Here is a 16,940-nt window from a genome sequence, read left to right on the forward strand (position 1 = left end):
ACCATCACTGATGGTCGGTATAATGAGTCTGCGTCTTCAAGTGCACTTCGAAAAGGTCATTTTTACCACCATTTCACAATTAACATTTCAGCATAAAAGCTAAGAAAGTACCTAATTAGGGTGCCTGTACCAGTTATCGCACTACCTAAGAAAAACTATTCCTACAAAAATAAGAAGAAGACCGACGAATGTAAACAATAAGTCAAATGATTGATTTGTTCCAATACTTTATAGGAAAAATATAAAAACGGAGCCAAAACTACTTTTAGTATTTATTACGGCGTGTGCCAATGATAGGAACCCTGTACCAGTTATGGACACATTTGTTAATTTGGGTTCCACTTCGCACTATTTACATGCATTCCTTATGGGAGTTGCCATAACTGGTACACTATGGCGAAATAGGGTGCAAGGAGGCCGAAAAGTTAAGGAAAATGATTTATTTCTACCATAATTTGAGCAAATTGTGAAGTTTGAATGATTGCAATCATCTTTTGTGATCGTGATCTGTTGTCCACGATTTTTTTCTTGTTGATTTGTATCTTAAAAGGTTGAAAATCAACTATGGCGAATTTGAGGTACTATAGCCATAACTGGTACACTGAGCCTAAATGAAATCAAATATTGGTGGCTGTTTCCACCTACTTGCACATTCTTCTGACCCAGCGAATTCAGCGAGCGTTGTGACGATGTTGCTGCTCCTGCTGCCGCTTTGACATCGAGGGCTCGGCTGATCACTATTTCATGTTTTAATGAATGGATTCATATCGAATTAATCACTAGTTCAACCAATAAAAAGTTAATCGGAAACTTTTAATTTAAGTATGATACATAATATTATGATAAATTGAAAGCATCTCGATGCTGAATAGCAACAGCAAAGGCAAAGGCAGCGATGACCGACACCGATGACGGCGACGACGACGAATACGACAGGCGACGCTGGCAACGCCACGGAATGTAAACATGCACTCTACATTCAATCCAATCAAAACATGAATATCTGTTAAATTGCTGTATTTTGAAACAGAATACATTTATTTTTATTTTCTTCGTCAATTATCGAAAGTATAATGAATTATTTTCAACTAAAGAGCATCATCCCTCGTTTAGAAAACCTTTTCATTTCAACACACGTGTGTGTGGTAATATTTACGAGTGCTCGATATTCTGCGATCAAAATACTTCTGAACCAAAATCAACAGATGGCGCTAGTGTTTCAACGGTTTTAAATTTGAACTTTTGGACGCGCATTTCGTGATACTTTGTTCTAGCCACCACGTCAGTTTGTCGGTGTTACCAAGCTACTCCTGGCCATCCGGAAGGCCAAGCCCCACAACAAGTTGGTATCAACACCACGAGGCACCGAATACGCTAGCAAGATGCTATTCACCCTCGGATGAGCTGCAGTGAAACCTTTGGTCCCATTCTTACCCTGTCCATCTCTCAAAATGAAGCCTTCTAACCTCGAGCTACCACGAGTATCCTGGTTTCCTCCCATTACTAACAGATATGATTAAAAAGTTATTATCGTGTGTATATTGTATATATTAACATTAAGTACAAAAACGATTTTTGGCTTCGTAAAGCGTGCTCTGCGATTGAGCCCCAAATAAATGAACTAGATAAAAAAAAATGCGGTTCAAGGACCGGATATCAGCTGAGGGGCAGATGTGCACTGATTCAAGCAATCATGCATCAGCAATGTAAAAATGATCCCGTTTGGTGAGATCTGACTATTTTGTACGTAATTGACTAACTAGACTTCTTTTTTTTGGTAGTTCAGTTAAATAAAGATTGAAAAATCCTAAAATATTTCCAAAAATGCTTATGATTTTTCGCCAAGGAAAGCACCTCATAATTCCCTATTCAAAATCCAACTCGAGTTATCACTGAAGGTGGATCAGGTTCATGGACATCATCCTAAGTAAATATCTAATCAACATTTCCTCCCCATCCCCGCTGATCGTAAGGATCTGGCTAGGTGTCAAACAATAAAAATACACTAGAACTCCAATGGCGCTATACTGACTTTTCCTATTTAATTATTTCAATATCTTTAATTGTACTAATTGATTATTTACAAGTGTCCATCTTGTAGAGGTTATTTTGTTTTGGTAAACAAAATTTATTTGACACTTCTATAGTACCGCTACTGACGCTGTTAGGGCATGGCAAACTAGATGTAAGTCACACGAACAGTCGCGACAGTCGGCTTCTGAGGCTAGTTATGTATTCTAATTGTCAAACAAAGAGGTTGTTCAATTAAAATTCAATTAACTCCCAGGGTACTTTTCTGGCGCATTAAACGCCTCTATTGGCAGGATTAGTAGTTTTTTTTTATAAGAATCCTCTAGTAATTTCATCCGGTATTCCTCCATCCAGAATTTCCTTTCGAAATTTCTCTAGAAGTTTTTTGTATCCTAGATTGCTACAAGAATTCCTTCCAGCATTCCTCCACCCGAGATTCCTCTTAAATCACCGTACGGGGCTCTTCCAGCAACCTCTTCAGGGATTTCTCTAGGAACTCCTACCGGGAGCCCTAAGAAACTGCTTCCGATTTTGCTTTACGAATTCCTTATGGAATTTTCCCAGAAGTTCATTTTGAAATTCTCGCAGATCTTCCCAATGGTAATCCTCCTGGAGAATCAGTCTTTCAAGAAGATTTTGTTATTGGAATTCATATGAAATTACTCCAGGAGTTCTTATGAAATTCTTCCGTTAATTTCTTATGAAATTCTTACAGAAGTTGCTCGAAGAATTTCTCATACAATTTCTTAGGGATTCTTCTAGAAGATCCTTCTGGGTTTCCTCCAATAATTGTTTCAGGGATAATATTTCTCCAGGAATCCCTTGTGGGAATCTAACATAAATCTGCTGAAGACATTCCAAAAGGAACTAAAAATATCTCAGCATATACGTCAATATAAATACCTGTAGTAACTTCTAGATTAATCTCAAAATTAACTCCTGGAGGAATTTCAGAAGGAATTTCTGGAAGAATGCCAGAACGAATTCCTGGAGAAATATTGGAAAGAATTCCTGGAGGAATACGGGAAATCCTTGAGGAATCCCGGAAGGAATTCCTAGATAAATCCCGTAGGAATTCCGCGGAGAGTTTCTGGAGAAACCCCCTAGGCACTGCTGGAAGAATTACAGATGGAACCTTTTGAAGCATCTCAGAAAAAAAAACTCCTAGAAGGATCCCAAAGGAACTTCTGACGGAATAATGAATAATTTCCTGGAAGAATCTCCCTGAGGAATTTCTGTAGGAATCTTGGAATAAATTTCTGGAGCTGCCACGGAAGGAATTCCTGGAGGAATTTTAGGGTAAATCTCAGAAGGAAAAAGGAATCTCCTAAAGGAATCCCGAAACTCTTGAGGAATTCTAGAAGGGGTTTCTGGAGGATGCCTGGAAAGAATTCCTGGAAGAATCATTGTTGGAACCGTTTTAGGGATCATAGAAGCAACTCCTGGAAGAATCCTAGAGGTAATTTTGAAGGAATCCTAAATAAACTAACGGAAGAATTCGAAGGGATCCCTTCAGATACACCAAATGGAAGATCCGGTTTCCATTACGTAGCGTTACTCTGTAAAGCGGACTCTCGAATTGACCAGCGTTTTAGAGGAGTTACGGAGCTAATATCAGAAGTTCAAACCCCAATTTGGAGAGCATTATGGAAGAAACGGAATTTACAAAAATAAACTGGTTGTTGAAAACAGAAGTTGGAGTTGAAGATGGGATACCGGAAGTGGCGTTAATACGGCGAAACACATCGAGAGACCATCCGAATATTATTCGTATTTTCCGGAATAATCCAAAGAACAAATCTATGAAGAGAAATCGATCAGTGTTGATACGCTCGTATGATACTAAGCGCGAGATATGCTCACCTATTTATTACATCTGTCACGTGACCTGAGAACTGTCGAACATTTTTGAGGTTAGGTTTAGTGGTGTAATGCAGAATGCCCAAGGAAGACAAGCAAATTTCCTTTACCAAAAGTTTCTGAACTGACCGGGAATCGAACCCGTTACTCTCACCCGTAATTACGCCTTCACAGCTGTGACTATTGGGGCCCTTTACGGATGACCTGCATTATTCAAATAACACAGACAAACAGATGTAACACTCAGAACAAATTTTATTTAAAAAAAAAAAAAAACTTCGTCGCGAAAACGCAATCACCCAATGGCCCAATGGTAAATTTATTGAGTTTGGCCGGGTCATCAAGAGATTATTACAGAAGATTATGCAATGTTACATTTTTTTTTTTTGCTGAAACGAATACCTGTTGTTTTGAACGACTGAATTTCATAACAGTTTCGAACATCCTTAGATATAAAAAACTGTTCCATATTAAGTAAGAATACTCACAAGCCAAGAAAATGGCAGGCACTAGACTTATAAAAAAAGGGAATCAATAATAGCTATTTATGTAACGAGTTTTGCAACGAGTTCCATACAAAATTTTATGCAATGATTTTTTCATAATGCAACTCATTTCAGTTGCATAATGTTCATAATGAAACTCAAATGAGTTGCATTATGAACATTATGCAACTATTTTCATTATGCAACTCATTTCAGCTGCATAATGAACCGGTACGGAAAAGTAGGTGATTATGATACTGAAATGGGTAGTATTAAATAGAAATTATGATACTGAATTGCATAAAATTATTTATTTGTTCATTTTATCCTTTATAAACAATATTGTTTATGCCAACAAACGCAGATAACCTGATCTTAAACAATCCGTTTAACCTTTATAACGTTTCTCACAGTCCAGTTTTGTGCTTCACCCAATCGACAAAGGAAGTGAGCCGCGCAAACGCTACCGGGTAGCCAAGCTCGCAACCAGCTGCGTGTCCGAAGCTGACCACTCCCACTTGCACATCACTACCTTCCAAAACCAATGGGCCACCAGAATCGCCATTGCACGGGGACTCCTTATGTTCTCCTTCAGCACAGAGGGTGCTTCTCTTAATTATCAACGAACTGAATGCTTCCGAACATTTTTCGTTGGTAATAACCTTCACTGGCGCGTACTGCAGCTTTTCGGCCACTTTACCCATATCCTTCTGCAGTCCCCATCCGCTGACAACGGTCTTACGGCCAGCAAAGCTGTCATTTCCTTCTGGCAGCTTCACAGGTTTTACCCGTTCATTAAACTCCACTGGTCGGGGAAGTTTGACTACGGCTACGTCATTCGTGGCGAAAACTGGGTCGTACTCTTCGTGGCGGTAGAACTCCGTTGCCTTAAGGACAACACGGCCGTCATTTGTTTTATCCTCAAAATCAACCGCTCCCAGATGAACTTCGAACGATTTTGCTCCTTCTGTGCAATGTCCTGCCGTAAGAACCCACTGGTTGCTCAACAAGCTTCCTCCGCAAAGAGCAGAACCAGCAGGATTGAGATGAACTACCAACAGCACTTGGAAGGGAAACTGCCCTAAGGTGGCCGTTTGCCCATTCACTATCCGTCCATCATTTGAAGATGGGAAGGCAGAGGACAGAGCCAGTAAAGACGCGAAAAGAATCGTTGTTGCAAACATTTCGTTAAATGAAAACTGCTGTTGATGGGACAGCAGTTCGAGCTTTTATACTTCGTACATTAGAGATGTTTCAAATCCCCTAATTCTGGGTAATTCTGTACTTGAGACATTGTGTTTGTTGGGAAAGGTTACGGTTTTGATCAATTTCAATTCAAAACATTTTTCCTTTTCTCAGCTGTTGAATCCACATGTAGTGCAATCGATGAGATAAGTCAAAGTACTCAAGTCGTTGTTGTTGCATCGCAGACACTAGAGGCTTATCTGTTCATGAGTGGACTCGGTTGACCCGGTGCCCGATAGATATCTATGCTCACGGAAGCAATACTTGCAATTATGTAAACCCCATCGGGCTTATCGAACTATAAAAGCAAATCACTGCTCACATCGGAACTACAGTACCGATCTTACATAATGTTCGCAACAGCAACCGTAATCGCTGCCTTGGTGTGTCTAGCCACCGCGTTTCCGCCGGAAGAAAGAACCCGAATTGTGAACGGAGCAACCGCTGCCCCTGGTCAGTTTCCGTATCAGGCAATTCTGAAAATTCAGCTTCCTCAAGGACGTGCGTTGTGCGGTGGCAGCTTGCTGAATAATCAGTGGGTCCTAACGGCCGGACATTGTACACAAGGAGCGACTTCGTTCGAAGTCACACTTGGAGCAGTTGATCTGGATGACACTACGGGAGATGGTCGAATCGTTCTGACCGCCACAGAGTACTACCGTCACGAGAAATACAACCCCTTGTTCGCTTCGAATGATGTTGCCGTGATCAAACTTCCCGAACCGGTGCAGTTCAACGACCGAGTGCAGCCTGTGACCTTACCCAGCGGAAGTGACAGCTACGCCGATCGTAAGGTCATTGTCAGTGGATGGGGATTGCAGCAAAATGGAGGCAGCGTTGCCCAGAAGCTCCAGTATGCACCGCTGACGGTGATCACGAACTTGAAATGCATGACGACCTACAGCCCATTGGTGATCAAGAAGACAACTATTTGCGCTCAAGGTGGTGAGAAACAGTCGCCCTGCAATGGGGATTCCGGTGGTCCTTTGGTATTGGAGGGTGGTTTCGTTCAGGTGGGTGTGGTCAGCTTTGGCCATGCCAGTGGATGTGAACGTGGCCTGCCGGGAGCATTCGCCCGGGTAACTTCATTTGTTGATTGGATTAGGCAAAGAACTGGAATGTAACAATGCAATGGATATATAAGGCTGGACAACTGATGTGTGATATGTTGAAATTATTGCTAATAAATGTTGAATTCTGCTACCGATTTGTATTACTGTTTATATGATGAAACAGGCTCGATAAATTATTTACTTATTAAACTATCAACTTCCTTATTTACTAACTGTTGGCAGTGATCCCTTCGATGCTCTCCGATCGACTTCCTTTAACATCCAAATCTTGTGACAGTATAATAGAGCATCCGATAGGATTATTGTCTTATACAACGCGAATTTTGTCTTCGTCTCCTAACTACGAAGTGCTATTGCGCAGCTGCAAGACGGCTTTCCACCTCTTGCCTAAACATCATTATCGCACGTTATTAGAGCCCCAAGGTACACAAATTCTTCAGCTATTTCTTGCTGGTGTTGATTGTGCGACCAATTCCTGCTGTCTCTCTATTAAACGGTACGAATATCGATATCGTCCGCAAAACCTATGAGCATTTGCGACCGTGTGACGATGGTGTCGCTTCTTTGCATGCCAGCTTTCTTAATGGCTCCTGGAAGAATTGAACTTGTTGACAGCGCATCATCGGGCTTCTATCCATTTAAGGTTGGAAAACAGTGTTCTACCACTATGTACCATAATCTAGACTACAACTCATTTCTTTTCATGGAATCGTACGCTTTGAAATCAATAAACAGATGGTGAGTCTGTAAGTTGTACTCCCGGAATTCATCTAAGGTTTGTCGCAGAATCAACATTTTACCCGTCGGTGATGGGCCCACACGAAAACCAGCTTGGCACTTGTCGACAAAGCATTCCTCCAACGTTCCCAGTCTGTTGAAGAGACTACGTGACATAATTTTGTACGCCGAGTTGAGGAGTGTTTTTCCTTGGTAATATGCACACTCTAATCTGTTTTCATTTTTGTGAAGTGAACGAATGAGACCCTCTAATACCCAACCCCGCCTTTAGACGGGGTATAGTTTGAGCATTTTTTTAATTTTTGTTTCGTGGAAAATCAAAATTTTTATATTTTTGGCTGATATTTAGGACTGTTCTGTATATCTCAAAATGGTTTTTGATGTATTTTAAAGCGTATTTACATTTTTTAAAAATCATTGAAAAATTGATGTTTTAGTTACCTTTTAGAATTCATTGTTTATTTTGTATTGAATCACTACAATTAACATATTTTAAATTTTTCCCGAATCATTCTATCCTTGTTTAATAGTTTAAGGGAATCGAATACACTCTAAAATTATTTTCCTTAAAATTACACGGAAAATATAATTTTCTGTGAAAAAAATTTAAAATAATAATATTTCAACAATAATCATAAAATCTCAAAATGTTTTCATCTCAAAAAATCCGTTCCCCAAATTGGCTTCCAGGAAAAATATAAAAGTGTTAGGATGTTCAAAAATAAAAATTAGAAAAATCAAAAACTGGAATTCACGAAATCGAGAATTAAAAAGAATCATCTTCCAAAACGTGTTTAAATCGATTTTAGATGACGAAATAGTAGTTTACGCAACAAGGTGCAGAATGAAGATTTTTACAGCACGAGTCGTACATTTATCCAACGAGGCTTGCCGAGTTGGATAATTACGACGAGTGCTGGAAAAATCGAGTTCTGCACCGAGTTGCGTACAACGTTTTTTGCAATTTCATAAATTACCGCTTGAGGATAGTTTTTAACAATTTTTTTCATCAAACTGTACACTGATGTTCATAGCCATGTTTAAGAAAGTCTGATCATAACAGGTTACTGTGCATTTGTCACATTTTTTCAGAGCTGCGTCCAGAAATCACCAAGAAGTTGATCAAAACTGAAAACAGTGCTGTAAAGGTTCATTACGCAACGCAAATCAGTGCTGTAATGAACCATTACAGCACTGCTAATTTGGTGTGGGAAAGTAGGCCTTTTCCTGTCAGATTTGCGTGAGGTAAAACAGCCTATTACGATGAGAAAAATGATATTTAGATCAAAATCAAAAATTTGGGTATTAGAGGGTTAACTAACAGGTAGTTCTTTTTCTTCCAATATCTTCAGTAATATGAAGAATTTTTTGTAGTTGCTCACAACCGTGTTTGAAAATATCCGGGAGCAGCCTTACTTTTCTTCAGCTCTTTGATTGCCTTTTTTACTTCGCAAATGCTAAAAGTGTTCGTAGACGGGCTAACATTCTCGTCATTCAACATAGTCTCGAAGCGCTTTCTCAACCTGACTGCAACCATACTTTCATCTGTCAGCAAGTTACCTTCACGATCTTTGCACAAGACGAGAGACGGCGCTGTATTACTCCGCATGCAATTGACACTTAAGTTAAATTTCCGCATATCGTTTTGTTCCATGCTGTTTTGCGCCTCAGTAAGGGCATTCTTCATGCTGCTCTTTCTGCAACAGATTTTTTTTTCTCAGCTGCTCTTGCTTCTTTGTGCAGCTCTCTATTCTCTCGGGTATCAGATACTAACATGCGGCTTCTGCCATCTTAGAACGTTACTTAGTGATTTATTTATTCTTTTAAACCTTTGAAGTCGGAATTGTTCCAAACGTTATTATAGAGTTTTTTTTCTTCATTTTTCTGTAGTTTTTGTGCTCAACAGCATAAAAGGGTAGAATATGATGCAGAACATTTTTTCTAGATATCCTAGGTCATCCAAACTATTCTTGAGTTTAGATCCTGAAGTCTATGGGTGTAACAGTAATTTCTTTCAATATACAAAGCTACGATTTGTAATCTATCATGTCCTGAAAGTTCAATAGACAGTATCATTTTAGTCGGGATATCCTAGGTCATCCAAACTGTTATTGAGTTCACATCCTAAAGTCTACGGGTGTTACGGTTACTTCTTTCATTATACAAAGCTGCGATATGCTACGAATTCCAGTAAGTCTTCTGAATATTCAATGAACATCATCAAATCCAAACTATTATGATGTTTACAATCTAGCATCTACAGAAATTGAAGTTTCTGTTTTGGTTGCATAGAGTTATGTTGCATAGTCTATTATACTTACAGGACCTCGCAGAATTTAATCAAGGACAATGATATAGCTTCGAGATATTCAGAATCGTATAACTAATCTGAAAGCAAGTATGGGAACACTCACTTGCAAAGAGTTACACCCACTTGCTATTTCTCAGCTCAGAAGCATGCTATCAAGGAACGGTGTATGGACGACTTTTGCCTTGTGGTTTTGTCTAAAAGTTTGCCGAATAAAGTAGGAGGCGACTCTCACTAGGTGAATGTAAATTACATTGAGAAATGCTTTCAAAGCTCTCTCACGACTTTGGCATGTATGTGCGACCCCTACTTTGTTCGGCAAACTTCTAGATAAAATCACAATGTAAAAATTATTGATATACCGTTCCTTAATGGCACGCTTCTGAGCTGAGAAAACAATAAGTGAGTGTAACACTTTGTAAGTGAGTGTTCCTATCCCTGCGTGCAATATATTATATGGAGTCTACAGTCGTAATTTCTTGCGGTTTTGAGTGGGTGCGGCAGGAAAAAATGCGCGGCAGGAAAAAATGCGAAAATTTCAAGGCAATAGTACACGCTAAATATGGGATATATATGACTATTTTTTCATGACAGTGTATCAGTCAATGTCTATATTCTAGCACTGCAAAATAAAAATTAACATATTTGAAGTTTAACACGTGATAATGTAAGCCTAACAAGCGGGTATCAAAAAACTGCGCGCCCAATGGTCATTAAACAAAATGACTACAACAGTAAAAAAATTAGCCTAAATTCGATGAACGACCAGACCACACTGATCCAAAGTCATGTAGTTTCACATACTAGAGGATATAAGTACATACATTTGATGATATTCCAGAGAAAATTAAAAATTTTGTTTTATCAGATACGAAATTCAGCAACCTGTGTACTTTTCTGCGGTTTGAAAATTCTGATTGTCTTCAGCTTCAGGCGTCGCCCTGTAAAGGTTAGTGACCAAAATTAGAAATTTTTTAATTTACTTTTCAGAAAACTAGCCTATTAGAGATCATGGAACGTTGAAACATAGATTGGTTAACGTCAAATGGACGAAAATGAGGTTTAAAGTTGAAAAACACTTTCGCATTTTTTCCTGCCGCATACTGTACTTCCAACCGTAATGATTGTACCTAATTCAAACTCTGGAAAACCCGAAAATTTCTAAGAACGCCTTGTGTTCTTAAACTACTCAGTGAACATGATTGACTGTGTGAGGTTACTCTATGTAGCGGGAAAGAATTTTGATATCAGTGTTAACTGAAGTTCTTAGTTGTAGGGAAGTTTAGTAATCCTGAAATATCTCAAAGGTGTTTTGGAATGCCTTTGAGTTTCACAAAAGTTCACGGATGTGGGTGGGCTAGTCTAGGTAACGTAACTTTCTATAGCACTAACTATGACTACAACAAATGCAGATTTTAAAAGAAGAGTTTCATAAAAGTTTGTACAACCTTATATATTTCAAATCAAAGGTACAGAACAATGCCTACTAGTTTTTGAAGATTGTTAGTAAATATGATTCATTATGTATCATTATTCAATGTAGCAGGCTAGCTTTGCAAGTGTAGATATAAAGTTGTGTACTCCGTGAAAGATTGAATGACCTAAATTATCACAAAACTATCCTGGAGTGGTTAGAGAATTAAGAGGTTCATGGATCGTATTTGGTTGTTACTATCTAAAACGAAACCCTTTGTGGTTGTTTTTATAAACAAAGTTTCAAAAGAGTAAGGAAGACCCGTAATATCCCAAAAATATACAACAATGCTTATTGTTCCTCGAACTACTTTGATAAATACAGTTGATTATGTGAAACTACAAGGGATGGCCAAAATGTTTGGGATAGGCAACTTTTTTTCTCCCACAAAAAAGTTCAACATGCTGTAACTTTCCATAGAGTGCATCAAAAAATCTCAAATTTTGACTGTTTGACAACCTATTATAGGTGCATCATTGGTACAAATTTGGGCTCGATTGATTAATATTTCGCGAAGTAAGAACCGTTCGGGTAAAACACTATTTTTAGACAACTAATTTTCGAACTGTCATATCTCGGAAACCAGTGAACCGAATTGAATGAATTTTTAAACGTTTATCAACAATATATTGATACTTAATACGACGTTATAAAATGTAACATTTTCTCACGGCGAATTAAGTTATACCGGGTTGAAAATTTTACCCATATACAGGAAAATAAGTCAAATTTACAATACCCCTCAAAAATTATTAAATGAGTTCTTCCTTCAATCTAAATAGGCTCTAATATATCTGATTTGAGATAATTTGAGAACAGAAGTGGAAAATCTTTGGATATCAACACTAAAATTTATTGACATTGATGTGAAAAAATAACATTTTTTCGAGAAAAATTCAAAAAGTGTCAATCCATGATAACTTTTTTCAAAGTTTAAAAAGTACCTATGTTTTAATAGTTTGTGAAGCATTTACATATTGTTAGTGTACGTTCAAAATTTCATTCAATTCGGTTCACTGGTTTCCGAGATATGACAGCTCAAAAATGAGTTGTCTGAAAAATAGTGTTTTACCCGAACGGTTCTAACTTTGCGAAAGATGAAACAATCGAGCCCAAATTTGTACCAATGATGCACATATAATAGGTTGACAAACAGTCAAAATTTGAGATTTTTTGATGCACTCTATGAAAAGTTACAGCATGTTGAACTTTTTTGTGAGAGAAAAAAAGCTGCCTATCCCAAACATTTTGGCCATGGATTTCGCGAAAATCGCGATTTCCGCGGATTTATGTGCCACGACGCGGATTTCGCGGATCCTTGAAATTTGGTCGCGATTTTCGCGGATTTGTCTATTGTCTGATTAAAGTCGAGCATTTCGCAGATGCCCATCTGTGCGGCAGTTGTAGTTTACTTTATAACCATTTTAATTTCTCTTAAACTTATTTCCAAACTTTATCTTTTGCAGCTTTAAAGTAGTTTCTGTTTTAAGAAATTTTTCAAAACTGCAAAATATATTGAAAGTTGCAATTTTATGCAAATTTCTCCAACAAGTCAAAAGTTTTTTAAATGGAATGACAGAAGATATCACGAATGTTTGCGAAGAAAAAGTCATGCAATTTTGTTGAACCGATCTTATATCTAAGAAAAACAATATGAAAAGATCAATGGTGTCTCTACAATTTCTCTAGATTCTGAAGGTATTTTCCAGAAATCGTTTTCTCAATAAACTCAAAAAAATGGTTGAAATTCTCTGCTGAGATATCGCACCTTTGATTTCAGTTTTTTGTCCTGTACCTATTGGCTTATATCCAGGATTGAGATCTTTCAATTCGGTTCGCTGCTTTGATGGTCTCCTTCAATGATTATCACAACTTTAGAATTATATTTTCTCCTGTGACTAAAATAGCTCGGCTCATAATCCCTTTTTGTAGGAAATAGTTCGTCTTGTCCAGCAACGTCGTTATTTATATCTGGTTAACCAAGGTTATGCAAACTATGAAGTATTTCTTAAGAATAAGATCATTTGAATACAAAGATGGCCGCCTTGCAGTTTACTTGAATCTGCCTCACAAAATGAAATTGATCTGAAAATGAAACTCGTCGATTGGATTATTTTTCTTATAACTTAGACTAATGAAACCAAATCATTGTGCTTCCTGTTTCTGAAGCAAAGTATGGTTGTTCCTTGGCCCTGAGCCATTCGGTGGGATCTGCTTCGATTTCTACTGCTCTGTAAAATGCAACTGAGCGAATTTATGGTCACTCGAATGACATCAAACTTGAACCCCCCTACAAATCAATCCAAGCGGCTCGTCATGATAAACCCCAAGAAAATTCAACATCTAATTTGGTTTCAACATCTACACCGGTCTAATAACTGTACACTGCCCCTGCAGATACCATCTACAAATTGTCGCTTCTGTCGCGAGGAGACAGAAACATCAGAACATATCCTCTGCTATTGTATTGCACTCACCTATCGTAGGTTCAAAGCTCTTGACAAATCCTTCTTAGGGCCTGCTGTCATATGAGTCTTATTCCCCAAGGACGTGGTTGGCTTTATAAAGCCAATCTCACCAGAATGGGGGAACGCACTGTAATTCATCAATAAGCTGATCTTGAGTTCAGTCGATATTAAGGTATTTCAGCAACAAACATGTTACTGAGATACTTCACAGAAAAATGGTTTATCACAAAATAATTTTAAAATCTGGTATCGTGTTCAGAGATAGTTATTCCTGAAGTTTTGGGAATCTCAATACGTTTTCTGTAATAACACAAACAAAGGTTGAAAAATGTGGCCCTAATAAAAAATCGTTGAAAATTTGACTTCGTAGATCATACTATTCTTAAAAACATGTCATTATTCAGTACAAAATCTGGTTCAAAATGAAATTTGAATATTTATGTTCGTGTCACGGAATTGTTTCTCAAGTCGCGGATTTTATTTTCAAAGTCGCAAATTTCGCGGATGATATTTTCAAAATTTTGTAACAGCCCTGAAATGTTGACCTGCAGCTATGGTCTCCGGAGTAGTTTGGTTGATAGTTTGAAATACATCAAAAGTATTTTGGAATGAATCATGAAAATGTCAGGGGGATTACAGATTACAGTTGGATGTGCAATGTTACAGATCATTATTATAATAACTACTGTTACTGTCAAGAAATAAACTTCAGGACTTCAGGACACCAAATGCACCGAGGTGCACGATCTGAAAACCGCTGTTGTAGAACATATTGTTTGAAGGCGCTGACAAATGACCACAATTTCAACCACTTTTATCTTTTTGCCCAAAAAGTCTCATATAAACTCGATTTTGATGAAAATTCCTCTAGGTATTAGAGGACAGACTGGTGGAATACGTACCATGGTATAATTATCTTGAAATGAGTTTCATACTGATAATTGCCTTCATTCAAGATAGCATTTGACAAATTTTCTTGACCACTTGTACTATGGTATGAATACCACCAGTCTGTCCAAAGTATAAGGTGGACTGGACATACAAATAGTTGTCATACATAGTTTATAAGATAATATGCAATGCCTCCTGCACTATCAAAGTTACCCCGTTTTACGGTATGTGTTGTATTGAGTTGTCTGAAACTTGGCCCTATAATTTAGATTTGTAGGAAAAGTTTTGAGCGACGAAGAAAACAATGCTGCCGAAAACAGCACAAATTCTCCTATAGGTATGAACAAGATATGAACTATAGAAAATTGTTCTAAACCAACTGTCGAATCGAACCTTTGTTACCACAGATCTAGACCAGTTTGTCGCAACAGCATTCGCGTCAATTATTAGTTCTTTCTTCAATCCGGTACCGACCTCTGCTGGCAATACACGTGAACCTCAACGCCGGTTCGCATTTCTCTTTCTGTTTTGCGTCAGAAGAGTTTACACGTATACAGTACAGGTGTCGGCCAATTTTATGAAATCAATGAGAATGCATAAAGGAATTCACACTTTATTCATGCAAATATGACTTTTCTTTCAAATTGAACGGAAATTTTGTTTAAGGAATTGTATTGGGCGGTCGTTCTGTCTTATATCTATAAGATCGCCAACTTCAAACCATTGAAATCGAACATCTGCTGTACCAACTGTGAGGTCAACTGCTGGGCTTGCTTTAAACCCATTCGCACTGGCATCAACGCAATCAATGCAGTGCTAGCCATCGTCGGGTTCGGATCACGCGTGGCTTCCCGGTTTCCATTTTCGTTCTTCCTTTATTAAGTTTAGTTGTAATAGTAGGCATCGGCTTTTAGGGCATTAATCTAATCAATCGGCAAACCAGGCTGATTTAGTGCTACTTTCGTTTCATAATGAAGCTATTAGTTGTGCTTAGTGTGCTCCTAGTCGGGGCTCTTGCCCAAGATGGACCCAAAGTCACCGATAAGGTAAGTGCGAATTTCCTTCAATGTTCTTAGATCGTAGCTTGTTATCTTTTTATGCTTTTTCTTCTTCGTACGTTGATGGACGTTCGGTGTGTTCTTTAATCAGCAATCTTGGCTCGTCGTGTAGAGTTATGAATATTCGTTTTACCTAGACGTTTCGTACTCTTCTTTCACTTGATCACAGGCAATTTGCGTGGGTACTCTGATCTTAAGAACCGGTTTATCCCGTTGCAAATCATTCGTCAGATCTTTCAATTGGCAACAAAGAGGTGTTGTTCGTAATTTATTTGACCTCTTCTTATTCCCAATGCTAGTGTGTCGATAAATGTATGCGTAGAGGTCTGGTAGTCGATTTTTATCTCTATAGCATTTGTTCCTTTTTATGGACTGATTACGTGTCTCTTTGTGAGAGGCTATCTTTCTCTGGCTGTTTTCCTATCATAGAATAAAAACTATTACATTTTCATTCCTGCGAAATGAATTAAAATCCACTTGAAGAGAAATAATTGGAACAAATCCCTTTGTTCTGTGAGTTTAATGACTGCGACACCAGAACGGCCCGGAAGCTGGCATTGAAAACCCCAAATTAATGTGAAAGGAGAGTACGAAATGAATGAGCTTTGTTCCCGTTTATTTTAGGTAGAAACAACTGTATGCTCGCATTTTTTAAAGAGCGTCATTCATTGTTTGCTTTCCCGGCTTTTTTTTTTCAAAGGTCTTCTTCGATATCACCATCGGTGGAAAGCCGGAAGGTCGCATTGTGATTGGTCTGTTCGGTGGAACCGTTCCAAAGACTGCCAAGAACTTCAAAACTCTAGCCGAGAATGCGGAAGGCGAAGGGTAAGTAGTTACAACCTTTTACAATATGCGATTCTACAGATTTAAATGTACATATAGGTGTGTGGCAATTAGTATAGGCTTTTTAATTGATGGTTAGATACGATGATGATGTGCAACAATCGGGGAGTTTACATCGTTCTTATGCTTCCGGTCGATGCAAGTGCGTGAGCGTGAGGCTGCAGCTCTAATAGCCAGTTTCAATGACCGTAATGAATTTAATTAGCACTCAGCCGAAGGGTGATCTGATCTTTGCCTACTTTCACGTGGAAAGCAGAGAAGTGATAATTCAGATTTCAGCCTAGCCGTATCGCCTGTTAGATTACAGATGTATCGATTATCAGAAGCGGTACTTTTAATTCGATGTTCATGACATTGAACTTTTGTATTATTATCGATTACACTAGTTTACAGCATTTTTGAACTCTAAAACTGATGATCATGTTATTTAAGTATAGAATCATACCTTGATTCGAAAACGCGAAGA

General features: G+C 38.2%; 3 protein-coding genes across 3 annotated transcripts; 2 read left to right on the forward strand and 1 right to left on the reverse strand.

The window, feature by feature from the left end:
- Nucleotides 1-4,665: 4,665 nt before the first annotated feature.
- Nucleotides 4,666-5,794, reverse strand: LOC109417822 (collagenase-like). Its single transcript, XM_019692001.3, has one exon. The coding sequence runs from the start codon at nucleotides 5,558-5,560 to the stop codon at nucleotides 4,784-4,786; it is 777 nt and encodes a 258-aa protein (XP_019547546.3). The 5' UTR covers nucleotides 5,561-5,794; the 3' UTR covers nucleotides 4,666-4,783.
- A 139-nt stretch (nucleotides 5,795-5,933) lies between these two features.
- LOC109426733 (collagenase) lies at nucleotides 5,934-6,828 on the forward strand. Its single transcript, XM_019702273.3, has one exon. The coding sequence runs from the start codon at nucleotides 5,972-5,974 to the stop codon at nucleotides 6,743-6,745; it is 774 nt and encodes a 257-aa protein (XP_019557818.3). The 5' UTR covers nucleotides 5,934-5,971; the 3' UTR covers nucleotides 6,746-6,828.
- An 8,468-nt stretch (nucleotides 6,829-15,296) lies between these two features.
- On the forward strand, nucleotides 15,297-16,456 carry LOC109417825 (peptidyl-prolyl cis-trans isomerase 5; the record flags this gene model as incomplete). The annotated part of the gene is given in 2 exon segments (XM_062843782.1): nucleotides 15,297-15,619; nucleotides 16,332-16,456. Coding segments are annotated over 2 exon segments (200 nt in total), but the record flags the coding sequence as incomplete, so codon positions are not given.
- Between the last annotated feature and the right edge of the window lie 484 nt (nucleotides 16,457-16,940).

Source organism: Aedes albopictus, unplaced genomic scaffold, assembly GCF_035046485.1.
Source record: "Aedes albopictus strain Foshan unplaced genomic scaffold, AalbF5 HiC_scaffold_534, whole genome shotgun sequence".
Taxonomy (NCBI): domain Eukaryota; kingdom Metazoa; phylum Arthropoda; class Insecta; order Diptera; family Culicidae; genus Aedes; species Aedes albopictus.